Consider the following 25798-nt stretch of genomic DNA (forward strand, 5'->3'; position numbering starts at 1 on the left):
GTCGCTGATATCCAACTTTTTTGCGGCACCCGGCAAAAAACCCCAGAAATTGGCCTCCAATTCCCAGATCGCCAACTATTCTTCCCTCACCACGCCAGAGAAGAAGCTAGGCCTCAAGCGGTCAGACTCAATTCTTTCCAGAGCGTCACAGAATGATGGATTCGAAGATATTCAGAGTTCAGATACATCTTTCGACTCGCCGGAGATCAACAACTTTCGAACCAAGGTTCTACCTGAAAAACAGCTTTCTCAATCTACTGCCGGAGTAGAAATTGAGTATATATCTTCATACCCGAAAAAGAGAAACCTAACAGGGATTATGCAAGAGCTTGGGAGAGAGTCGATCAAGGCGCCACGTCTCATGAAGCCTAAGGCGCCCCAACGGCCTTTGTCGCGTTCTTCTGGCACTTCTTCGGTGGATTTAAGCAAAGAACAGTTGAATGTAATAACTCAGATTGTCGATAACAAAAAGAACGTTTTCTACACCGGTAGTGCTGGTACGGGTAAGTCAGTTGTGTTGAGAGACTTGGTGAGACGACTCTACTCGAAGTACGGCAGTGAAGTTGTGGGAGTTACTGCTTCTACGGGTTTGGCTGCATGTAATATTGGGGGACAGACCATCCACCGGTACTTGGGGATTGGCATAGGGGCCGCGTCGGCCGAGGCCTTGAAGAACATCATTGAGAAGAAACCAGCGTTTCGTAAGAAGTGGCAGCGGTTGAGAGTGTTGATTATTGATGAGATCTCGATGATCGATGGAGCATTATTCACCAAATTGGACGCCCTTGCCCGTCTTCTCAGAGGCCGTGACGTACCATTCGGAGGTATCCAGGTGGTCTGTACAGGTGATTTTTTCCAGTTGCCCCCTGTTAGTAAAAACGGACAAGCGCAATACTGTTTTGAGAGTAAATCATGGAGTCAAGTAATTCAAAGAACTCTTCTTTTGACTCAGGTTTTCAGACAGAAAGGCGATAATGAGCTTATTGATATGCTCAATGCCCTTCGTTTTGGTAGTCTTGAGTCTCCGATTGTGTCCAAGTTCTTGGACTTGCAAAGAGTTAAGAAGTACGAAGATGGAATAGAGCCCACCGAGTTGTTTCCCACCAGAGAAGAGGTCAAGAGAGCGAACGAGAGAAGACTTCAGAGTCTTGGCTCGCAGAGCGTCACGTTCACGGCTGAAGACAGTACGTCCAACGAATTCGATGTGAAGCTATTAGAGAACTTGATGTGCGAAAGAGTGTTGACCCTCAAACCAGGTGCTCAGGTGATGTACTTAAAGAACAGAGACGATGGAATTGTGAACGGGTCCATTGGTAAGGTTCTTTTCTTTACTACCCCCAAGCTCTTTTACCAAATTGACGTGATTTATGACTTCTCTTACTGCGATGATCCAGCTTTGCTCCAAGAGATCCTGATCATCACCTCAAAAATAGGCAACAGAGATGCCACTATGACGGCTGCTGAGCAAGTGGCATTTGACTCAATTCCTCCTGAAAGACAGTCTAAGTTCCTTCTGTTGTTGAAGGAAGCTTCCTTAGAATCTAAGGACCAGTTGTTCCCAGTAGTAAACTTCAAGTCTAAAGGCGATGTCAACACGGTGATACATGTCACAAAGGAAGAGTTTACTCTTGATGTTAGTTCTGGCTCTAAACGGGAGATCTCCAGAACTCAATTGCCTTTGTTGCTTTCATGGGCCATGTCTATCCACAAGTCGCAGGGACAAACCATCCAAAGGCTTCGTGTGGATTTGAAACGTATCTTTGAGAAGGGTCAGGTCTACGTTGCCCTTTCCAGAGCAGTGGACAAGGATAATCTTGAGATTCGAAACTTTGATCCACAAAAGATTATTGCTTCAGATAAGGTCAAGCAGTTCTATGAGCAGCTTGAGAAGGCTGCGTAGAATATTTATTTATCAAATGCATTTTTCCAGTATATACCATATGATGTGTCACGTCTCAATTGGTATTATTTGTGTATTATCTCATTTATACTATCAATTGGTGTTTGTGATATACCGTTAGTTAGCGCTATTTGTGGCATCATCTCTTCTCTCTGCATTTTTCAATGCTGCTCATAAACCGCAAATCGCACTCTGCACAAAAAATTACTGAGTCACCGCATCTTACAATGCTGGCCTACTCTCGTGAACAGCCTAGAATGAAGTCTGATCTCGGCCAGAATGGTTTTGCAGTCACCTTGAACTACTTCGCGGGACTTCCGGATTTGCATAAACTTGAGAACCCATCGATATCCATTATATTCAAGTCACTAAGTAAGAAAGATGCCACCACAAAAGAAAAGTCATTAGACGAACTTATCACTCTTTTTTCCAACGACTACTTCCAAGAGGATCTCAAGGCGACATCTGTGCTCGAATCATGGATTCAAATGTATCCAAAGTTGGCATTTGACAATTCGAGAAGTGTGAGACTTTCCAGTCAAAAGGTGCAAGCTCTATTCTTGCAACATATTGGAGGCAAAATCTTCACCAAGTACTTAAAGTCTTCATTGCCTATATGGCTACTGTCCATTCATGATAGTGATAAACTTGTGGCTTCTCAAGCATATAAGCTTTTGTTGGCGTGTTTTGAGAATGACAAATACAAAGTTGACCAGAAGATCTGGCAGATTTTTGTCAAAGAGATATTACACTACATTATAGTGAGTTTGACCATGGAAACGAAACAAACACTTTCTGATGAGAGGAGCACCAACGAATCTGATTCCACGGCGAAGTACGAAAGAATCGTAAACGGGAGTTTGATGCTTTTGAACAAGTTGATTGTGCTCATCAACGATACAACAGTTAAATTGAACCTAGATGACTTCGACTTCGAGCAGCTTGAAGATCTTCTTGATAACAATGAGTTGTGGGAGTACGCCTCTGTGGCATTCAACCACAAAACGTTCACATCCTCGTTGGCAAATAGCTATCTTGTTCTCCTCAAAAATGTTTTCCAAAACGACAAGACAAACCCCGAATCCCAAAACAATTTGTGTCAGAGCATCCTGAGTTCCAGAAGCTTGTACAAGCATCTCTGTAAGCATTTTTTCAAGAAGTGCAAGCTCAAAAGCATTAGTCAAATGGGAAACTACGCATACAGTAACGTCATCTTTCAGTACTGTGGAACTTTGACAGTATTGACCAGGTTTTCTCAGCTTGAAGGAAAGAAAAAGCCAAAGGAAGGAATTTGGGAAATAGCTGGTAGCAAGAGTCTGACCAGATTACTAGACTTCATTAAACTAGGACCTTGTAACCTGGACCCCGTTTACTTCATATTACTTGAAAGATTTTTGGTTACGTTGATTTCAACCGAAAGCTTTGATTTTGCAGACCAACTGTTCTGCTTGTCAATTGTGAAAGTAATATCTGAACAGTTATCCCACTTGGCTTTCAACTACCAAGAAGCTGCTATTGAATGCTTGGTTGGGTTTGTCAAGGCTTTACCTTCGAGTTCTGATGAGCATTTTGCAGCTGCAGTTCCTACTGTCATGGATTCATTATTTGCACCCAATGCACTGCGAACACGTCCTAAGTCCAAGGGAAAGTGTATTGCTTTATTTGCTGAAGGTTTATCACTTATTCTGGAGCCAGATTTGGAACGTTTGTTGGAATCTCAGAACGATAAAGTATTAGCTTATATCTCTACCGGGAAAAATCCAACTGACTTCTCCAGTTACTTCAAATTACTTGAGAAGTTGGAGAATGTGGAAAGTGCATCCAAGCTATTAGAAAAAATAATTGAAGCCCTTTCGTCCACTGACGATGAAAGCCAGATCTCCAGAGGTTTGGAGGTCCTTACTGTTCTTGTGGAGAACGATGTTGCCATAAACACTCAGTCTGAAGAAGAGCTTATAGAATTCACTACTACTATAGGCCAGTGTCTTGAGCCTGCGACTGTTTCTCCTGTTGTAGAGTACATGTTCACTGTTTGGAACAGTGTTCGATTTAAGGACAGTTTTGATAACATCGAAGTCATCGATGACTTGTTGACAAAGTATACAATGTTGGATCTTGATCCTTCCGACTTCATTCGCAGAGTCTTACAAAAGTTCAAGTTCACTTATGATGATTGTTTGAAGTCTGACTTGCTAGCTGAACACTTCCAGAACTTGGTTATTGATCCCAAAGGGAACAGCGACTGGAAAATGCTCTTCAGCTTCGCTGACCCGAGATTGTTGCAAGAAATGTTTTCTAGCATAAAGGAAGGTGAAGAACACCAATTTCTTCAACAGTTTCAGCAGTTTGTGCCAAAGTCTGAAACCATAGATATACAAAATGATAACCAACAGAAGGTGTTTAAGCTTTTGCTTCTCTCTTGGACAAACTATCTGGAATTCGGTGGTTTCATTCTATTCATCAGGAACTCTTCCATGCAACATTTGGTGTCTGATACATTATGGGAATACCTTCAAGAACAGACAATTGAGGATTTGAATTTCGATTTCTGGAGTGTGGTTGTGCCTAGAGAGGTAGACTTAGTTCTCAAAAGACTTGAAGTCCAGTTGTTCAAGTTGCCCAACATCAACAAGGAGGTGTTATCAATTTCGAACTCACTTGGCCAAAATATTCATTTAGTTGAAGATATTGAGAACACAGAGCCATTAGCTCTTTTGAGAATCTGTAAAGTGTTATCTGAAAGTCCAAGAAATGATACCATGATTGCCTTTTTCAGTGGTGTTTTGAGTGTATTCTTACAAGACTTCATCTTCCTGATGGACCAAGATGCTTATTCGTCTAATGGCTTGTTGGAAGTTCAGTCCTCATTAGCCCAAAAGTTTCACACAGCTATCCAAACTAATTTAAATGAATGTTTGGACATACTTCTCTCCAAAGAACCTACTTTTGACGATTTAGTGTCGGTTGTGGTACGCAACCTTGGAATTGCAAAAGGCTCATTTTCTTCTTACCTTGCGAGGTTGCTAAGAGATGTTTTAGATAATTTATCTGAAGCTGTCAACGTCGAAACGTTCAATACGTACAATTTGGAATTTAACCCATTGCTTAAAACTCCCCTTAAATTGGCAATTGTGTTGGCTGGAGTTGAGACTTTGCTTTCGTCTGCAAAATTTGACAAAATTCGGAACTATGTGGCCACTGAAATCCTTGGTGTTAAAGACAGCGACATTTTAACTGAAGGGTTGAAGTGGGTTGTTTTGAGTATCAATTTCTTGAACGCCCAAACCCCCGACTGGGCAGCAATACCTCCTCACCGGTTGAACTTGATTCTCAAGCAATTTGAAAAGTGGTTGGATAGTGATATCAGCTACGATGATTCGTTTAACGCAGTTCGAAGTCAGCTTGTCAAGTTCTTGGGACTGGTGGAAGCAGACAACAAAGAAGACCTTGTTGATAGAGTCATCGAAGATAACTTCGCAATTGTGCAGCTTGAGAGGCATTATGAGTTGACCTACTTCACGTTGCGGTACTTAACAGTTCATGAGATTCCAAACAAAGACAACTTGTTGGACATTTTGTTCAACGACGAGCTCAACAAGCATGACAATGAGGTCCACAACATGGCCGTTCATATGTGCCACGATGTCTTGGAGAGGTGTTTCGACAAATTGCACTTCAAAGACTTTAGTGACAAGCAGTTGCAACAGCTTTACGACTTGGTTTTTCACAGCAAGTTTTTACAGATCAAGAAGATCTGTTTGCGGTTTCTCGAGGAAGAAATCACTCACAAGCAGCAAGATTTGGTGATCAACTACCAGTTCCAAAAAGATGCGGAGGAACAAGATATCAAGCTTCCGCCACTGTTGTTGAAGGTCTTGGACGAAACCAACCTTGATCTGGCCTCCGAAACTGACCTGGCCACCTATCTTATTTGCTGGTATTTGGTGTTCGTGCACTTCAAGGACATAAACTACTCGATTCGCAACCAATATGTCAACCAGATCAGAAGCAACCAAACTCTTCCGAAACTTCTTGACTATTTGTTTCTTGTGGTAGAAATCGACCACATAAAGATTGTAGACCAGTTCCAGACCTTCGACTTGGATGATAGAGATACCATGTTGTTGAATGTGTTCTACTTTGCGTGTAACTTTTTGGGAAGTGAGGTGCAATTGTGGTTCAACGAGTTGCGAAACGTTCAGATGAAGCAAGACATTGACAAATTTACCGCCAAAAACATATCTAAGCTCTTGGTGAGCACGATGTTAGAACAGGTCGAGCATGGAAAGAGTAAACTTGTGACGGACGTGATGTCGCTCAAGATCAATAAGGTTATCAACGAGGTCAGATGTGTGTTTGAAATTGATGAGCAGACAATGGTGATGGTTATCAAAATTCCTACGAACTTCCCATTGGAGAGCGTCGTGGTGGAGGGTCCTAAACGTGTGGGCTTGAAGGAGAACCAGTGGAGAGCATGGTTGTTGTCTTCGCAAAGAGTGATCTCCCTAACCAACGGGTCCATCATTGAAGCGGTGGAAGTGTTCAAGAAGAACGTCGACTTGCACTTTTCAGGGTTCGAAGAGTGTGCTATCTGCTACTCGATTTTACACCAAGACCACTCGTTGCCATCCAAAAACTGCTCTACATGTAACAACAAGTTCCACGCCGCGTGCCTATACAAATGGTTTAAGAGTAGCGGAAGCAGTACTTGTCCGTTGTGTAGATCGACTTTTAATTTCAGAAAATAGACTAATGTACATATTCAGTTGCGAGAGCCGGGCGGCATACGAGGTGGTGGCATTCGCGTGGGAGCAGTGCCGGACGAAGAAGGTGGCGTTGAGGTAGATGTAGAAATATTTGTGGAAGAAAAAGGTGCTCTTGGTGAGGGTCCAGTTGCAGCCGGTGCTCTGGTTGAATTCTGGCGTTCTTTCCACGGTGCTCCGGTTGACACTCCTGTTGACGGTACTCCTGGTAGCACTTTTGTCGGCACATTCTCCTTCTCCTTCTCTGCCTCCTGCTTCACTGGCAAATCTTTCAAATTCTCATCCTTCCAAGGATACAACACACCACCAAACCAAAAGTGTTGCACTACAGGAAACTTCCCAAGCACCTCCACGTCATACATCTTTAAAAGACCCGAAAGAACCTTCTTCCAGAGCGTCACCGACGTGTGGATGTCATAGATAAGTGGAGAATGATTCTTGAACGGCCCCGATTTGATCTTCTGGATAAATGCCAAAGCATTGATGTAGAGATTGGTGTCAAGGAACTCGGAGATCGTTCCCTCATTGAGACACTGGCTCACTGGAGGAGCATATCTGGAAACGGGTTCGTTGAACTGAGCAGCTCCCAATATATAGATGAAATGGAAATGGTCATCCAACCCCCACACACCATGGGAGCCGGCCGGTTCCAAGCTGTACGTCAATATAAGTCGCCTGACCAAGTCGTAGTACCTGGCGAAAATTACAAGGATATCCTGGCCCGTTATATTTTTGAGAGCGTCAGCCTTGAGGAGTGATCCAATAAACGCAACAAACGACAACTCATGGCCGGTGCCAAAGTCCAATCTTATACCAGAGCCGAACGCTGCCACGAAATAGTAGCTCAATTCCAGCAAGAACCCGGCTTTGTTTGTGTTGAGGATGTCTAATTCCTGTAGTTTTCCAGCGGCAGAATCTTCAAGTTGGCCATACCAATCCCTAAACGCATAGTTACCAAATCGACGTGGGCCTGGGAGTGGCGGAAAGTTTTCAATGACCAGGTCGAAGTATGCTAGCAGGTTGAGAACTCGCTGGCCATTGGGACATTGAATAGTGTATGTTTCTGTTGCGTGCTCACATTTGAGGGCTGAGACCAATTTCAAGTTCAATATGCCTCGCGGGAGCTCATGCGACTTGACAAGTACTAAGATAGAATGGATTGCTTCCTGGATATTCAGGTATGCAATTGACCGCCGGAAGGCTGATAGATCACTGGCATCCACAATCTTTTTGCAAGGATGTGAGTAGCTCATGATGGTGAATTTGAGAAGTCGCGGGTGCAAAAAGTTGGAGGAAAGTGCATAAAATAGAAAGAAGGGTATAGCAAGCTATGGGGAAAAAGAGGACACCATAAGATATAAGTATTTGGATTTCATCTATAGAATACCATGTGAAGCATCATGATCAGAAGGCAAATTCGAAAGAACTGCACCAAGATCACCTTAAATACTTTACCTTATATGCCACTTCTACATATTAAAATCTATTACCGGAGGCCTTCATCCACAATAACCTCCATCTTACGGAGCCTTCATCTTCAACAACCTCCGTCTTATCCACAAATACCTATATGGCACATATATTAATCCAAACCAAACCTATACCGATTCTATACCCATAGTTTACCGATGAAAACATACTAATGTTACATGCACACACCCCAAAGTGTCCCTAATATCCTGAATCTACCTGATTCCATTCCTGTCCTACAAGTACCTGTCAAAGTGATGGTCGTCCAACCAACCAACCTTTTCAAACGCAGCAAAAAGCCTAGATGCCTTATTGACATCAATTCTGCAAGCCTTCTGAGCATCGGTTCTCCGAAACTGCATGCCTGCCCGGAGTCTGTTCACCTTCTCATAAAACAACCGCCTTTTCGAGTCCAAATAAACGTTACATGGCAATCTCAACACCGATGCCAATGTCACCTCAGCCGGATGCAACTTGTGAGTGTTGGGATCTCCCGACAAGTCCATGGGCTGGCCCTTCCAGTCAATCTTCATACACTTGGCGTTGTTGGGCAACGTACTGAGTTCTGGAGAGTAGTCAGGAATGTTCTCGTCAATGAAGCTCTGTTGCTGCTGCTGAATGTTGGGTTTCCTCTTTTTGGGAGACGAAGCTGGTGATGACGACCGGGTGGGGAGCTTGTCAGTCAACTCGTTATTGGACTCCTTGATGATTCTTCTGGTTCTAACCTTATTGCTGCCATTATCTGAGTTTGAGTTCAGGTCTGACAAATGGCCCATAAACCCATTGGTGTTGTACTTTCTCTTTTTGGCCCCGGCCTTTTCCCTCAAGTACCGGTCGGTTTCCTTCTTCTTTATGATGCTGTACTTCTTCAAAAACGCAAACTGGCGGGCCCGGTAGTCGTTATTCAAGTTAGTCCAGGGGTTTACCTTCAAGTCATAATTGTTATAATTCTCCAAACTAAAGGGTTTGTTGGGCAAGTAGCTTCTGATCAAAGCCTGGTCGCCTGCCACCGGAGCTGGGCCGACGGAGTCAGTGCGCTGGTAGGGCGACAATGGGGGAGATAAAATGTCCAATTGGTTGGGTTTGTTATGGGAACTAGAGCTGGTTGCAATTGCAATTCTTTGCGATTTGGCCTCAAGCTGAGGATTCTGAGGAGTTAAGCATCCTTCGTCCAATCTACTGCTTATGGACTTGGCCAGTGGATGGTAGATGGTAGACATGCTGAAGATTATGATAGTTGTTGTTACTTGTGAGTTGAGGATTTTTGGGACACCAGATGAGTTTTATACAAAAAATTTTTTTGTAAACATAAGTTTCTTTTTCCCTTTATCGCCTTGCAAAAAAGAAACCACCAGGGAGATCTAGAGACAAAAAAACATTCTGCAATTGTGTACGGAAGGGGGAACCATACAAGCCAATGTCTACGAAGGGGTTAGAGGAAAGGTTGGGGAAGGTTCTGGTGAAAGTCCTGTTTTCTTATCGGTTGTGTAGGGTCCATCTCATCACTTAATTGATGCAAATTTTTCTGACCTGCTGCAGGTAATGACTATGGCTCGGTGCACGACCGGTGAAATTCTGGGGTCAGGCGCTGCTTGGCGCAGTGGCCTCTGGCGGTGGCTGGTTCCCGCTCGTGTGAGCTTCGCGGTGCGGCGCTTTCGGGTGCAGCCGTTCGACAGTTATCTGTCACCTTCTTGGCTTGGGTTGCTGGGAGCATCCAATGGATTGCTGACAGCAACTACGGTATGCTAGTGCCAATCCTGGGATGACTGGGCATGATATGGGAGTCACCCGTCGTGTATGAATGGTATGAATGGTGGTACACATTTCGTGACTAATTTCACCTATCCAATTGGGGTGGTCTTTCTTTTAAGTTATCCTGTACAATGGCAAAAGGAAATTCGCTAGCTCCAAACAGGTGATTTATCCGAATCAGGGTGCTAATTTGTTTGGGTGGATGTGAGTAGACCGTGTAGGCGGTGTATATGTACCTGTGAGAGGTTGGGAGTTGGGTGGGAGTTTGGCGGTGGTGGTGGAACCAGGATCTGGACATCTGCAGAACCAGATCCTAAACTGGAGGCAATTGCGTGCGTCCCCGAGAACTTCCATGAGTGGCTGCAGGTAAGCAGGATCTGTGGGTGGGTGATTGGCTGCGTGGGGGTACCAAACGGTGGAAGGGGCACGACCGATTCCGGGATTCCGGTTTACAACGGCTGCACCTGGAGCCCTTGCAACCAATGGTGCTACGGTGACAAATGCGGTGTAGTCGAGGGAGGAAGCTGGTTTAGTTTCCTCGGTAAACGCCCATCTGTTTAATTCTTCTAAACCATCACCTAGATTACAAACATCTATGCGCACTGCCAAAACAGAATTACAAGGTTTCTGCTTCTACTTAAAGTTTAAGGCTCTCCGGTTACGAACGCATATATAGCATGTCGCTGTTAATTGTCTGTTACCTGTTCACCTTGGCGTGTACAGTCTGGCTAACCAGGAATATTAAGTATGGGTGTGCGACCACCCAAAAAGTCACACCTAAAGGGAAGGGTATTTAATGGACTGAAGGGCTACAGTTGCTTGCTTTGGCAGTGTGTTTTGGAATCGGTCACTGAGGTCCAAATATTTCCTACAAAGATCGGCGGGTATTTGTATAATTTGCTTCCAATTCTTGGAGTCAATTCACACGGTTTTACTTGCACAATTTGCAGTCAGTAGCTGATAATCTCTATGTAATGAACAAACCAATGATGTAAGATCAAAAGCACAAGGGTATGAAAATTAGTTACCTCCCCGTTGTGATAGAAACAGTCACATCAGTATGGAGTCAACTGTGTTCACTGCAACCCAGAAACAGTTCTTAACCAAACATTTGCACAACCAGTGGAGGTGTTCTCGCACGACCCCGCGACTTAAGTATCTCATCGATGAGCATGTAAATCACTAATGAACTACACGGGAAAGTTTGTGCTAGCACCTATGGTGCGTAGTGGAGAGTTGCCCACACGTCTCCTCGCACTCAGACATGGTGCTGATTTGGTGTGGTCACCCGAAATCGTCGACAAAAAGTTGCTCACGTGTACAAGGCTGTACAACTCCAAACTCAACACCACTGAGTTCAGGGAACCGAATGGAAGGATCGCCTTAAGCACATATAAGCCATCGGAAGCAGGAAAGCTCATCTTCCAAATGGGTTCTTCCAGCCCGGAGCTTGCAGTGAAGGCAGGGCTAATGGTAATCAACGACGTGGATGGTATTGATCTTAACTGTGGGTGTCCCAAAAACTTTTCAGTCCATTCGGGAATGGGAGCTGCTCTTTTAAGCACACCGACTTTACTTTGTGACATCTTGAAAAGCTTGGTACAGAAGGTGGGGGACCCCAACAACAAGCCGATCAGCTGCAAAATCCGTCTTCTTGGAGACTTGCCATCAACTTTGGAGTTGGTGGAGCAGATTTGTCAGACTGGAATCAAAAACTTGACGTTGCATTGTCGGACCCGCTCCATGCGGAACCGTGAAGAGCCTCTCCATGACTACGTTCCCGAAATCATCAAGATCACAAAAAAGTATAACATTAGCTTCATCATTAACGGTAACTTGCGCAATCGGTTGGACTTTTTCGAATTGCAACAAAGATACGGGCCGGAAGTGGGAGGTATGGTGGCAGAGGGTGCTGAGGCCAATCCCTCAGTGTTCAGCATCAATCCTGTACCCTGGAACGAGATTATCTTGGAGTTTTTGCAAATTTGTTTCAAGTTTGAGAATCATCCCTCCAACACCAAGTATATTCTTTTGAACCAAATTCCTTCCAAGTCAAAATACTACCAGAAGTTTGCCCGAATGAAGACCAACTTGGACATGCTCAATTTGGCCAAGGAACTCCAAGTAGACAAGGACGAACCACTTAATGGAAAAATCAAATTTAGGCATTTGCAGAAAGAACGGCTTCAAACTATTGAGCAGTACAGTGCTTGGAAAAAGGAGGTGATATCCAAACTTTCTCAGGATATAGAGAACGTTTCTTTGGGCCCCATTGACTTCACCAAGGAGTTTTCCGATGTCGGAGTCGAGTCGAGTGAAGAAACTGTGGAATCCAAGTCTCACGTCACCGACACCAACACTTCCACCACAAAGATCACCACAAAGAGAAGACTCTCTCTTGACAACACATTACCTCACAAGACCCTTAAGTCTACCTAGATAACGATTAATGTACAAAATTTTGCTATACACAAGATTGGTTTATGCTATTTACCCTCTTCCCCTACTGTAAAACTCTCTTAATTCCACACCATGCACCTGCAGCAGCAGCCATGATCACGGTGGAGTATCCCATGGGTCTCACACCTGCACTACTTCTGAAGAGAGCACCAGCCAAAGCACCGGCTGCCACTGAGTTCAAATCATCGTGTTTGCCTCTGACAGCGTCCAACGAAGAATCAATCAAATTATACGTCAACGCCAACACCCCAGCCGAGTTCCCCAAGAAGGGGCCTCTCTTGGTGATGTGATTCAACACTGTGTTCAACTTCAATCTGGAAGACGAGTTGGCAGGTAAATTCTGCAATCCTTCTTGAAATCCATAAGCACCTCCAACTCCCAAACCCAACAAGTACACGGCCCCGGTTCCGTAACACAAGTCGTCGGTCCAGTTTCTGGAAGGAATCAACCCTTGGGCGCCTTCCACCGTGTTTAATTGTTCTTCTTCCAAATCCAAGTATTCGATACCTCTATCCAAGCCGGCCAAAGGATGTAACTTCTGCGAGTCAAAGAGACCTGGCTGACCCAAGAAGGAGCTGATGTTGCTGACTTCTTTGGCGTCGAAACCTAACGTGCTGCTCTCTCCTTGATGTTCTTGTGTTTGTGGCGATCCTCCTAATAACCAGTTCATGTTTGCCTTTTGTATCGGTATAGTCGATGAAAATTTTTAAAAGTGCGAGGGTGGATTTGAAGCTTGGTTACCCGGCTGCTCTATGAACATTTGCAGCCATGGGAACAGTATTTTACAATTACCGAATTGGAAAGTGGTGTTTCGGTGGAAGTGGGGCTGCTGTGAACATAGCTTACATGGATTATATGCTGGCTCTTCAGTGCGGTGGCACAATCTTGTTTCTGTTATGGTGTGTTGGTATGCTCTGCTACTGATGATTTAAACGAGCGTGAGGGTAGTTTTGCTTACCAGAATGACTTTCCAGTACATCAATGTGATTGATGAATCTTTCGACACCACGTTGGACTGGGACCAGCTTGATGCTATTGTGGTACAAAATCGTATTAGAATGCTGCGTAACCGGTCCGTGAGACTTCCTTCACAGTTATGGGTAAGTACAATGCCTCTTCCGAACTATAGCCCACCACCACAAGAAAAGTTCCACCTCTTGGGAGAGCTGCTCAATAGGCCTGTTCCGGTGAAACCTATGTTGCCCCCGTTTGCGACCAACACCCAGATGTGCAATTATGTGCACAAAAAGTACATTTATTCGCAGCACTTGATGGAACAGCTACAAAGGCAGAACTCGTACCACAATAAGTACGTAGAGAGTCTAAGACGGACGAAGTTGAAACACCACCACGACACGGAGTTAAGCAGAAGATTATCGAGAAGAGTCATGTAGGATTTGAGTTTAGAACAAATAAGTCCTAAAGACTATTTGTTAGTACTGTAGGATTAAATAAACACCTCCCAGTTGCAGCCATACGATTATCAGCGACAAAATCCACAAAACAAACAATTTCCCATTCCCGACTACAAATACCCGCTCTACTTAACCACAGAAACACTACCCTTCAAGAAAATTGTATATTACAATGCCAATAAGAGATCCCTAAACCTCGATGTGCGACACATGAGTCTTGGAAGAAACTCTGGAAACCAATTCCGTCTCTTCCTCGTGGAGACCAGCATGGTGGTACGGCATCGTGGCAGCAATTCTCACCACCTGCCATGGCTTGTTGATAGGGGTTTTGTTAAAAATGAGATCCATTTCTTCCAAGGATCTTCCCTTTGTTTCTGGATAGAAGATGTACAACACGGGAACAATCAAAAAGTTGATTCCAGCAAACAACGCATAGGTGAACGGACCGATACTTTGGAAAAGCACCGGTGTGATCATCACCACCACAAAGTTACTGAGCCAGTTACAACAGGTGGAAATGGCTGCCGATGGAGCTCTTGTTTCCAAAGACGTCAATTCTGGAGGTAACAACCACATTTCAGAAAGGAAAGCTAAGGCAAAGAATGTGTTGAATCCAAACAAAAACACGGCTGCCACTATCGGAGCCCCATTGCGTCTTCCACCCCACTTATCGTCGGAATAGTACGAAGCAACCGTCAACACCACCATGCAAACACACTGGCCGATTGAACCTGCGATCAACAAGGGTCTTCTGCCCCATTTTTCAATAAAAAGAATGGGGATTAACCCTGCTAAGAAGTACTCGAGCCCATTGCAAGCAGCCAAGATTCTGGAGTCCAAAGCATTCAATCCGATATACTGTTCAAAAATTGTACCCGCATAGTAAGTGATCAAGTTGATACCACAAATCTGCTGGATCAACTGGGCCCAGCCAGCAAGACACAACCGGTGGAAGTGACGTTTGGGACCCTGCTTGAACAACCGTCTAAACGAGAACTTGTCGGCCCCGGTGGATTTTTCCATTCTGATAGACTCCTCAATCTCATTGATTTCGTCGTTGACAATAGCACTGTTGGCGGGAACACCCTCCAACGCCGAAAACACCTTCCGGGCCTCATGCACTCGTCCTTGTCTAAGCAACCATCTTGGAGACTCAGGAAACTTGAAGATGAAAGGCATGATCACCAACGGGAAAATACACTGGAAAGCAATAGGAAACCTCCAGGAAACAGCTTGGTGGGGGTGCAAATTTCTCGTGAAGTAGAAGGCAAAGTCCACCCAGTAGGAGATAGCAATTCCACCGGCGATCAAGGCTCCGTGGATACAGATCAACTTACCTCTCTGTTCTGGTTTTGCAATTTCGGACTGCCAAACCGGTACGGTGGAGGTGATAAACCCGTTTCCAAGACCTGTAACCACTCTGGCAACTATCAAATGGGAGATATGGAATGCACACGCCTGTAAGGCCCCTCCTATCATCATAATAAAGCATCCGGCAAACACCAACTTGATTCTTCCATACTTGTCTCCCAACCAGATGGTTGATAGAGCCGATGCAAAACACCCGATTTCGTAGATACCAATGGCAAAGCCCTGGAAGGCAGACCGACTGTACCCGTAGGTGACGGTATCGATTTCCGGGAAGGTTTCACGAAAGTGGCCCAAAGTTAACAATGAACCCATAACACCCTGGTCATAACCGAACAAGATGAAACCAACACCACACATAATGGCCACCGCCAAGTGCAACTTTTTGCCCTGCATTCCTATATAACTGTAGATTTGGTCATCATCCAGGCCATTGCTGTCGGAATATTGCACGGGAGAAGGCGTAGTAAGCTTTTCGTCGCTTTGGAAGATGTGCTGACCAGCAGGCACTGAATCTGTCTGGGAGGTACTGGACATTGTTGAATTTAAGGTTCAGATCGAGGGAAGGTGGAGGCCTTTATATACCACCATTGTGGTGGCATTGAGAACGGGTGAGACAAGATGCACTTGCTTCTCCATACCCCACGTAAAGTCAAAAGCTAGTTTCAAAACCTTGTGCAACAATGATGTCATTTCGCAGAGGCATTGTTTGGGGCTACAGGAGTCAATTTTATCCATACTAGTCCTGACACAGCATACTACTACTCCCAGCCATCAGTTACCACCCCGACTATCTCCCAGTTCCAGAACCCATTTCATATTTTATAGTTATTGCAACTAGGGTCGGCCGTGAGCAGCTCCAACCTCGACCCCAAAGAGATCCCGCACTTCGGATTTTGCTCCCTGCCCTACCAGCAAGGCTGGAATTTCGGAGGTATCAATAACCGAGAGTAACATAGAATACTGTTGGTGGGGTGGTGGGGTAGAGGGTTGCAGAAGCAACAACAGATTTGCGCTGGGCAAACTGGTGCGGTTATTTTTGGGTGGTGGCTCAGTTGCGGTGGTTGAGGTTGCTCCAACTACCAATGAGTAAAGTGGGGGCAACCAAAGTATACAAGAAGCAGTGCAGGTTGGAAGACTAAATGAAAGGCTGTGTTAATATATTCCGACTGTGAGGGCACAAGGCCCTGATTGCCGGTGGCATCAGTGGCGGGGGTCCAGGTGGGGGGGAAGGTTTGAGGGACTGGGGGTTGGTATGAGCGCAGGTTTGGAACCAGGTGGGACACGGTACAACTTCCGGGGATCATACCGGCGTTAACCGATTGTTTAGGACTAGGTTGTTCGGAATCCGGTGAATGGCGGCGGTAGGCGATTGCTCAAGAGAGAGACGGTGAAAAAAATCATGAGAGGTGAATGGGGGGTGAGTGGGAGGTGAGTGGGAGGTGAGTGGGGGGTTAGTGGCATCAGTAAAGAGTGATGAGTCCCTTGGAGGAATTCCAGGACTTCCTTATTGGTGGTATGTAAGTGCAACAGTGGCTTGGCGTAGAGCGCAAAACTTGCTACACAGCTGGAGCAGCAAGCCCATGGGCGCACGACCGATATTTGATCGCTCGCACGCTTGTATTGCTCCGACATTGTAGACAGTGTCGTCGCGACAGGGTCGCGACACGCGAGTCATCCCAACTCCCACATCCACCGCGACACCTCCAGCCCATGTTCTACGACATTCACACCACTCAGCTGAATCCCCACAATCTCGCATACACATGAAGTTTCATCCAATCTCTGCCACTCCTCACTCCTCTCACTGCTATCCCACTCATCTCACTGCCCACTGCTATCCCACTACTATCCCACTGCTATCCCACTGCTATCTCACTACTATCTCCTCCTGTCTCTCAATTCCTGTGTCTCAATCTCCCCTATCTCTTTATGGCATCTCTCGCACCACATCACCGCCGGTGGGCCTCGACTCACTACGTCAACACAGATGCATTTCTTGAGCCATCGCACCGGGTAAATTTTGGCCCAATTTTAAAATGTTGGGACCCGCATACAGGAAATTGTGCTGGTGGGCCACAAAGGCTGCGAATCCAGTCCCAAAATTTACATAGGAGAATTTTTGGTCCCATCAGATCGAATCCATAAAACACACGCCATTTCCAATTTGGTGTTTTTGACTTTATTGGATTGTATTGAGTTCGTACAGCTCATAGTGCACCACGTTTAATCGGTATGTTAGACACCAGAGAGGAAACGAAAGAAGATGACATCGACCGTCAGCTATCAGGCATCAAACATCAACAGACAGAATGAAACAAACAAAATTGAAAGAAAAATACACAAAGCCACCTGCCAAAAGTAACTAGTTCAATGGCCATCAATGGCCATCAATGTCCATCAATGGCACGTGGCAAACACGCCCATTCCCATCAATCAACCACCGGTCCAGTTCTAATTACGTCCAGACCGCTGGCCACCGCGCCGGCACCATCGCATCTTTCGCGCTCGCGCTCTTTTGTTGGCCCCCAACATTATATGGCTATTACAGCCCCATCCCTCCATTCTCTTACTAACCCGTTCTCCAGACTCATCCACCCCAGAGCAGCCGCCCGTGTTTTCTTTGTACATACGCACCTTCCCACGTATCTGTCCTTGCTCACATTCCCCCGATCTATTCATCTCAGAATGTCTTCTTCAGCCACTGATACCTCTCAATCCAACCACTACACCCAGTTGCACCAAGGGTTGCCCACCCACTTCCGAGGCCTCAACTCCGTCGACACGGCCGAGGCCTCTAAGGTCACCGAGTTTGTCAAGGCCCACCAGGGTCATACGGTGATTTCTAAGGTTTTAATTGCCAATAACGGGATTGCTGCCGTTAAGGAAATCAGATCCGTCAGAAAATGGGCCTACGAGACTTTTGGCGACGAAAGAGCCATACAATTCACGGTGATGGCCACGCCCGAGGACTTGGACGCTAACGCCGAATATATCAGAATGGCCGACCAATACGTCGAGGTGCCCGGCGGTACCAATAATAATAACTACGCCAACGTCGAATTGATTGTCGAGATTGCCGAGAGAACTGACGTGCACGCCGTGTGGGCTGGGTGGGGCCATGCCTCCGAAAACCCCATTTTGCCCGAGATGTTGGCGGCCTCTCCCAAGAAAATCGTGTTTATTGGGCCTCCCGGAAACGCCATGCGGTCCTTGGGAGACAAAATTAGTTCTACCATCGTGGCCCAGCACGCCGACGTGCCCTGTATCCCGTGGTCTGGAACCGGTGTTCGCGATGTGCAAATAGACTCCGAAACCAATTTGGTGTCGGTATCTGACGAGACTTACGCTAAAGGATGCTGTGTGGATGCTGAGGACGGGTTGAAAAAAGCCCGTGAAATTGGTTTCCCGGTGATGGTCAAGGCGTCTGAAGGTGGAGGTGGTAAGGGGATCAGAAAGGTCGACGACGAGAAGGACTTTATCACCTTGTACAAACAGGCAGCCAATGAAATACCCGGGTCTCCCATTTTCATCATGCAATTGGCTGGTGATGCCAGGCACTTGGAAGTCCAATTATTGGCCGACCAGTACGGAACCAACATCTCGTTATTTGGTAGAGATTGTTCTGTTCAGAGACGTCATCAGAAGATCATCGAAGAAGCTCCCGTCACCATCGCCAGAAAAGAGACCTTCCACCAGATGGAAAATGCGGCCGTTCGGTTGGGGAAGTTGGTAGGTTATGTTTCCGCTGGGACCGTCGAGTACTTGTACTCCCACTCCCAGGACAAATTCTACTTTTTGGAATTAAACCCCAGATTACAGGTGGAACATCCCACCACCGAGATGGTCACCGGTGTAAACTTACCAGCAGCCCAGTTACAAATCGCCATGGGAATCCCTATGCACAGAATCAGAGACATCAGAACCTTGTACGGTGTTGACCCCCACACTTCAACCGAAATCGACTTTGAATTCAAGAACGAAGCGTCCTTAATTACTCAACGTCGGCCAGTGCCAAAGGGCCACACCACCGCCTGTAGAATCACGTCTGAGGACCCGGGTGAGGGTTTCAAGCCCAGTGGAGGTACTTTGCACGAGTTGAACTTCCGGTCGTCGTCCAACGTCTGGGGGTACTTTTCTGTGGCTAATCAGTCATCGATCCACTCGTTCTCTGACTCCCAGTTCGGGCATATATTTGCCTTTGGTGAGAACCGGCTGGCCTCCAGAAAGCATATGGTGGTTGCCTTGAAGGAATTATCCATCAGAGGAGATTTCCGCACCACCATTGAGTACTTGATCAAGTTGTTGGAAACCCCCGATTTCGAGCATAATACCATCACCACCGGCTGGTTGGACGAGTTGATCACCAAGAAGTTGACAGCCGAGAGACCCGACCCTACCATCGCCGTCGTGTGTGGTGCGGCCACCCAGGCCCACCTTCAGTCTCAGTCCGAGAGAGCTGAGTACGTGCTGTCATTGGAAAGAGGTCAGGTCCCCAATAAAAACTTGTTGAAAACCATTTTTCCAGTGGAGTTCATCTACGAAGGACACCGGTACAAGTTCACCGCCACCAAGTCTTCGAGCGAATCGTATACCTTGTTTTTGAATGGTAGCAGAGTGGTGGTGGGCGTCAAATCACTTTCTGATGGGGGGTTGTTGATTGCCATTGGTGGAAAGTCCCACGCCGTCTACTGGAAAGAAGAGGCCGCGGGTACTAGATTGTCGGTGGACGGAAAGACCTGCTTATTGGAGTTGGAAAACGATCCTACCCAGTTGAGAACCCCATCTCCCGGGAAGTTGGTCAAGTATTTGGTGGAGTCCGGTGATCATGTGGTTGCGGGCCAGGCGTATGCTGAAGTGGAGGTCATGAAGATGTGTATGCCTTTAATTGCCCTGGACGACGGGGTGGTTCAGGTTATCAAACAGCCGGGGTCCACTTTGAATGCTGGAGATATTTTGGCCATTTTGGCCTTGGACGATCCGTCTAAGGTCAAGCATGCCTTGCCTTTTGAAGGAACTTTGCCAGACTTGGGTTTGCCAGCCATACAAGGTACAAAGCCTATCCACAAGTTTCTCCACGATGCTCAGATATTGAAGAATATTTTGAACGGGTTTGACAACCAGGTCATCATGAAGCCTACTTTGGCCAGTATCTTCAAGGTGTTGAAGGACAAGGAATTGCCTTATTCGGAGTGGACTTTGCAGATCTCGGCCTTGCACTCCAGATTACCTCCTAAGTTGGACGAGCTGTTGTCAACCTTAATCGACAAGTCCAAGAACAGAAATGCAGACTTCCCAGCTCGTCAAATCTTGAAGCAGATCCACAAGGTACTTAACGACCCTGAAACAGACTTTTCCTTGACCGAAGTCGTCAAACCTTTGACTGACATTGCCGAGAGATATGCCAACGGTTTAGTCGAACACGAATATTCCTTCTTCTCCGGGTTGATCAACGAATACTACCAGGTTGAGCTGTTATTCTCGGGTCACATGGCCAGAGAAGACGACATCATCTTAAAGATGAGAGACGAACACAGGTCAGACTTAAATCAGGTGGTCAACATTGTGTTGTCTCACTCCCGTGTCAGTTCCAAGAACAACTTGATCTTGGCTATCTTGGACGAGTATCAGCCATTGTTGCAGTCATCTTCCAATATCGCCAACCAAATCAGAGACTCTTTGAAAGATGTCGTCGAATTGGATACCAAGGGAACTACTAAAGTCACCTTAAAGGCTAGAGAAATCTTAATCCAGTGCTCCTTACCTTCTATTCAAGAAAGATCTGACCAGTTGGAACACATTTTGAGGTCGTCCGTGTTGCAAACGTCCTACGGTGAAATCTACGCCAAGCACCGTGAACCAAGACTCGACGTCATCCAGGATGTGGTGGACTCCAAGCATACTGTGTTTGATGTGTTGCCCCAATTCTTGGTTAATGCAGACGAATGGGTCGCCATGGCTGCGGCTGAGACTTACGTGAGAAGAGCTTATAGAGCCTACTCCTTGGGGCCACTCTCATACCACTTTCATGATAAGTTGCCTATTATCCACTGGAAATTCGAGCTACCAAGTCTTGATTCTTCGCACTTCACTGCCATCCAGCAAGTTAAGACAGAGGCTCCAAATAACATGAACAGAACTCTTTCTGTTTCCGACTTGTCGTTTACTATGGACCCAAACCAGAAACAAGCTTCCAGAAACGGTATTTTGGTTCCTTGTAGCCACTTGGACGATGCTGATGAAATGATCAGTGCTGGTTTAGACCATTTACAAGTAGGAGGTGTTTCTATTGATCTCCTCGAAAAGGTCAACTACTACAATGTTTTCAACGTCATTGTGCACAGTGTCGAAGGATACGACACCGAAGAAGAGATCTTGGCCAAGGTCAACGAACATCTTGCTGATTTGAAAGACGACCTTAGAAGTGCTTCGATTCGTCGTATTTCCTTTGTATTTGCTAACAAGATTGGTATCTACCCCAAGTACTACACCTTCACCGCTCCTGACTATACTGAGAACAAGGTGATTCGTCACATTGAGCCTGCCTTGGCCTTCCAATTGGAATTGGCCAGATTGGAAAACTTCGACATCAAGCCTATCTTCACCGACAACAGAAACATCCACGTCTACGAAGCCATTGGTAAGAACGCTCCAACCGACAGGAGGTACTTCACCAGAGGTATCATTAGAACCGGAGTCATTCGTGACGACGTCAGCATCAGTGAGTACTTGATCTCTGAATGTAACAGATTAATGTCTGATATCTTGGATGCCTTAGAGATTATCGACACCTCCAATTCGGATCTTAATCACATCTTTATCAATTTTTCTGCTGTTTTCAACGTGTTACCAGAAGAAGTGGAAGCTGCTTTCGGTTCTTTCTTGGAAAGATTCGGTAGAAGATTGTGGAGATTGAGAGTCACTGGTGCCGAAGTTCGTATTTTCTGTACCGACCCTGCCACTGGTAACTCCTTCCCATTAAGAGCAATAATCAACAATGTTTCCGGATATGTTGTCAAGTCCGAGTTATACATGGAAGTCAAGAATGCCAAGAATGAATGGGTGTTCAAGTCCATCGGACAACCTGGCTCCATGCATTTGAGACCAATCTCCACTCGTTATCCAGTCAAGGAATCATTGCAACCCAAACGTTACAAGGCCCACAACATGGGAACCACGTACGTCTACGACTTCCCAGAACTCTTCCGTCAAGCTACCACTGCCCAGTGGAAAAAGCTTACCAAGTCAACCAAGATTCCAAAAGATGTCTTTACCTTCTTGGAGTTAATTCAGGACGACAATGGTAATTTGACAGCCGTCGACAGAGATCCTGGTTCCAACAAGATCGGGATGGTTGGGTTCCAGTGTACTGCCAAGACACCTGAATATCCTCGTGGCCGTCAATTCATTATTGTTGCTAACGATATCACCCACAAAATTGGTTCGTTTGGTCCTGAAGAAGATGAATACTTCAATAAGTGTACGGAATTGGCCAGAGAATTGGGAGTTCCTAGAATCTACCTTTCTGCCAACTCTGGTGCTAGAATCGGTATTGCTGAAGAATTGTTGCCATACTACAAGGTTTCTTGGAACAACGATTCTGACCCAAGCAAGGGATTCAATTACTTATACTTGAGTACGGAAGACTTGGAAGCGTTAAACGCCAATGGTAAGAGTGACACGGTGGTGACTGAAAAAATCGTTATCGATGGAGAAACCAGGCATGTCATCAAGTCTATTGTTGGTGCTGAAGACGGATTGGGTGTTGAGTGTCTTAGGGGTTCTGGTTTGATTGCTGGTGCAACCTCCAGAGCTTATAAGGATATTTTCACTATCACTTTGGTCACCTGTAGATCCGTGGGTATTGGTGCTTACTTGGTGAGATTAGGTCAAAGAGCTATTCAAATCGATGGTCAGCCTATTATCTTGACTGGTGCTCCTGCCATCAACAAGTTGTTGGGTAGAGAAGTCTACTCGTCGAACTTGCAATTGGGAGGAACTCAGATCATGTACAACAATGGTGTTTCTCACTTGACTGCTTCTGATGACTATGCTGGTGTGCTCAAGATAATGGAATGGATAAGTTATATTCCTGCTAAGCGTGGCATGCCAGTTCCTATCTTGGAGACTGAAGACACCTGGGACAGAGACGTGGAGTACTTTCCACCAAAAGACGAAGTATACGATGTCCGGTGGATGATCGAAGGTAAGGAGTTGGAAAACGGCGACTTTGAACACGGTTTGTTTGATAAGAACTCTTTCCAAGAAACTCTCTCTGGTTGGGCCAAGGGTGTCGTTGTTGGAAGAGCTCGTCTTGGAGGTATTCCAATTGGTGTAGTTGGTGTTGAAACCAGAACCATCGACAACCTTGTTCCAGCTGATCCTGCTAATCCAGACTCAACTGAAGTCAAGATCCAAGAAGCTGGTCAAGTTTGGTACCCCAACTCTGCTTTCAAAACTGCTCAGGCCATCAACGACTTCAACCACGGTGAAAACTTGCCATTGATGATCTTGGCCAACTGGAGAGGTTTTTCGGGTGGTCAAAAAGACATGTACAACGAAGTTCTTAAGTTTGGTTCATACATTGTGGATGCTTTGGTGGACTTCAAGCAACCTATTTTCACCTACATTCCTCCTAACGGAGAATTGAGAGGTGGTTCTTGGGTTGTGGTGGATCCTACTATCAATGCTGACTTCATGGAAATGTATGCTGATGTTGACTCCAGAGCCGGTGTATTGGAACCAGAAGGTATGGTCGGAATCAAGTACAGACGTGACAAGTTGTTGGCCACCATGGAAAGATTGGATGCCAAGTACGCTGACATGAAGGCTAAATTGAAAAACTTGCCATCTGCTTCAGATGAGTACACTAAGTTGTCTGTTGAGTTAGTTGCGAGAGAGAAGAACTTGTTACCAATCTATGCCCAAATCTCCGTGCAATTTGCTGATTTACACGATAGATCGGGACGTATGTTGGCCAAGGGTGTTATTAGAAAAGAGCTTCATTGGCGTGAAGCAAGAAGATTCTTCTTCTGGCGTTTGCGTCGTCGTCTTAATGAAGAATACTGCTTGAGATTGCTCAAAGAACAATTGGAGACCGACAGCAAGCTCGAAAGAGTTGCTAGATTGAAGAGTTGGATGCCTGCCGTTGATTACGAAGATGATGAGGCTGTCAGCACCTGGATCGAGGAAAACCACTCGAAGTTGACCACGAAGGTGGAAGAGTTGAAGAAGGAGAAGTCTTACAACACCGTGAGAAGATTGTTAAAGGAAGATCCTTCAAACACTATGAATATTCTAAAAGACTATATTTCTTCCTTGTCTGACCAAGACAAAGCCAAGTTGCTTAAATAATTTAATAATGTTAATATATTTGTTTAAAGTTTATATCACTAAAATTGGCTGCGAAATTTTTACAAACAACCAACAACCAACAACCATGAAGTGGGCACTATATATATTCCTGTTGTTTTGTACCGTCAATTGTTCCTCCTATTTTATTACTTTAAGGGATAATGAGTCGTTCGATGACTTCTACGCCAATGACATGAAGTACCCTGAGCCCTTGAGAGTCAGAGACCAAATAAGGAACATTTTCACCATTGGAAAGTTCAAAGGATTTGTTGGGGACTTCAGCAAAACTGCATTAGAGAGACTTTCCCGGTGCCCCTACGTTTCAGAAATCACTCCTGATATCACTTTCAACGCTTTGGAAATCCAGGTCCAACCCTATGCTCCTCGTCACTTAGCCAGAATTTCCCTGAAGAAAAAGCTCAAGAAAAACCTTGTGTTTGTGTACGATGATGTGTTTTCTGGGCAAGGGGTAAATGCCTATATTGTCGACTCCGGCATCAAAATTGAACATCCCCAATTTGAAGGCAGGGCATATTTTGGGAGAGATTTCACCGGTTTGGGCTCTGGGGATACAAACGGACATGGAACTCACGTTGCAGGGCTTGTGGGTTCCCAAACATACGGAGTTGCAAAAAATGTCAATTTAATAGAAGTAAGAGCGTTGGGAGATGGAGGTTCAGGTTCATTGAGTACAATAATTGCTGCTTTGGAGTTTGCTGTTAACCACAGAAGGAGATCTGGGAAACCAGGTGTCGCAAACTTGTCTCTAGGCTCTGTTAGAAACAGTGTTTTAAATAGGGCCATTGACGCTGCTGTGGAGGACGACCTCGTGGTGGTCGCTGCTGCAGGAAACACTAATACCAATGCCTGCAAGTCTAGCCCCGGAAGTGCTATTGGTGCTATCACTGTGGGAAGTATAGACGATTCCAGCGACGCTATAGCTGGGTTCTCAAACTGGGGTGAATGTGTCGATATTTTTGCACCCGGTGCTGCAATCAAAAGTGTTGACTACCAAGACCTTAAGGTACCCAAACTGTTGTCCGGAACTTCGATGTCAGCTCCTATAGTGTCAGGAATTGTGGCCAATTTACTAAGTGCTGGAGTTCCTCCTAGCGATGTCAAAACCACCCTTTTAAAAATGGCCACAAACGGCAAGGTCAAGCGGACTTCACTTCTCTTGAAAGGCCGAACTCCCAATAAGATTGCCCACATGGGCTTGAATCTCCCTGATGCCTGGGAAGATAAGGGAGAGGAGAATTCAGATGCTGACACCGACTATGAAAGCGGTTCAGACACTAAGTAGTTCGCGGTCAGGT

The 25798-nt window shown here is 45.7% G+C and overlaps 8 protein-coding genes across 8 annotated transcripts; 4 read left to right on the forward strand and 4 right to left on the reverse strand. All coding sequences in view use genetic code 12, as the record gives it.

Annotated features, from left to right (window-relative positions):
* Positions 1-2127: 2127 nt before the first annotated feature.
* PSN45_000907 (uncharacterized protein) lies at positions 2128-6648 on the forward strand (the record flags this gene model as incomplete). The annotated part of the gene is made up of 1 exon (XM_006688295.2): positions 2128-6648. The coding sequence occupies one exon, from the start codon at positions 2128-2130 to the stop codon at positions 6646-6648; it is 4521 nt and encodes a 1506-aa protein (XP_006688358.2).
* Positions 6649-6919: 271 nt separating this feature from the next.
* On the reverse strand, positions 6920-7916 carry RRD1 (Serine/threonine-protein phosphatase 2A activator 1; the record flags this gene model as incomplete). Its single annotated transcript, XM_066157550.1, has 2 exons — positions 6920-6922; positions 7011-7916. The coding sequence occupies 2 exons, from the start codon at positions 7914-7916 to the stop codon at positions 6920-6922; spliced, it is 909 nt and encodes a 302-aa protein (XP_066013647.1).
* Positions 7917-8369: 453 nt separating this feature from the next.
* PSN45_000909 (uncharacterized protein) lies at positions 8370-9353 on the reverse strand (the record flags this gene model as incomplete). Its single annotated transcript, XM_006688297.2, has 1 exon — positions 8370-9353. The coding sequence occupies one exon, from the start codon at positions 9351-9353 to the stop codon at positions 8370-8372; it is 984 nt and encodes a 327-aa protein (XP_006688360.1).
* A 1717-nt stretch (positions 9354-11070) lies between these two features.
* dus2 (tRNA-dihydrouridine synthase 2) lies at positions 11071-12324 on the forward strand (the record flags this gene model as incomplete). Its single annotated transcript, XM_006688920.1, has 1 exon — positions 11071-12324. The coding sequence occupies one exon, from the start codon at positions 11071-11073 to the stop codon at positions 12322-12324; it is 1254 nt and encodes a 417-aa protein (XP_006688983.1).
* A 64-nt stretch (positions 12325-12388) lies between these two features.
* Positions 12389-13015, reverse strand: TIM23 (Mitochondrial import inner membrane translocase subunit tim23; the record flags this gene model as incomplete). Its single annotated transcript, XM_006688298.1, has 1 exon — positions 12389-13015. One exon carries the CDS (start codon positions 13013-13015, stop codon positions 12389-12391), a length of 627 nt encoding a protein of 208 aa, XP_006688361.1.
* A 934-nt stretch (positions 13016-13949) lies between these two features.
* Positions 13950-15665, reverse strand: PSN45_000912 (uncharacterized protein; the record flags this gene model as incomplete). The annotated part of the gene is made up of 1 exon (XM_006688922.2): positions 13950-15665. One exon carries the CDS (start codon positions 15663-15665, stop codon positions 13950-13952), a length of 1716 nt encoding a protein of 571 aa, XP_006688985.1.
* Positions 15666-17816: 2151 nt separating this feature from the next.
* ACC1 (acetyl-coenzyme-A carboxylase) lies at positions 17817-24482 on the forward strand (the record flags this gene model as incomplete). The annotated part of the gene is made up of 1 exon (XM_006688300.2): positions 17817-24482. One exon carries the CDS (start codon positions 17817-17819, stop codon positions 24480-24482), a length of 6666 nt encoding a protein of 2221 aa, XP_006688363.2.
* An 85-nt stretch (positions 24483-24567) lies between these two features.
* Positions 24568-25785, forward strand: PSN45_000914 (uncharacterized protein; the record flags this gene model as incomplete). The annotated part of the gene is made up of 1 exon (XM_006688301.1): positions 24568-25785. One exon carries the CDS (start codon positions 24568-24570, stop codon positions 25783-25785), a length of 1218 nt encoding a protein of 405 aa, XP_006688364.1.
* Between the last annotated feature and the right edge of the window lie 13 nt (positions 25786-25798).

The sequence above is a fragment of the Yamadazyma tenuis genome, chromosome 1, assembly GCF_029203305.1.
Source record: "Yamadazyma tenuis chromosome 1, complete sequence".
Classification (NCBI taxonomy): Eukaryota; Fungi; Ascomycota; class Pichiomycetes; order Serinales; family Debaryomycetaceae; genus Yamadazyma; species Yamadazyma tenuis.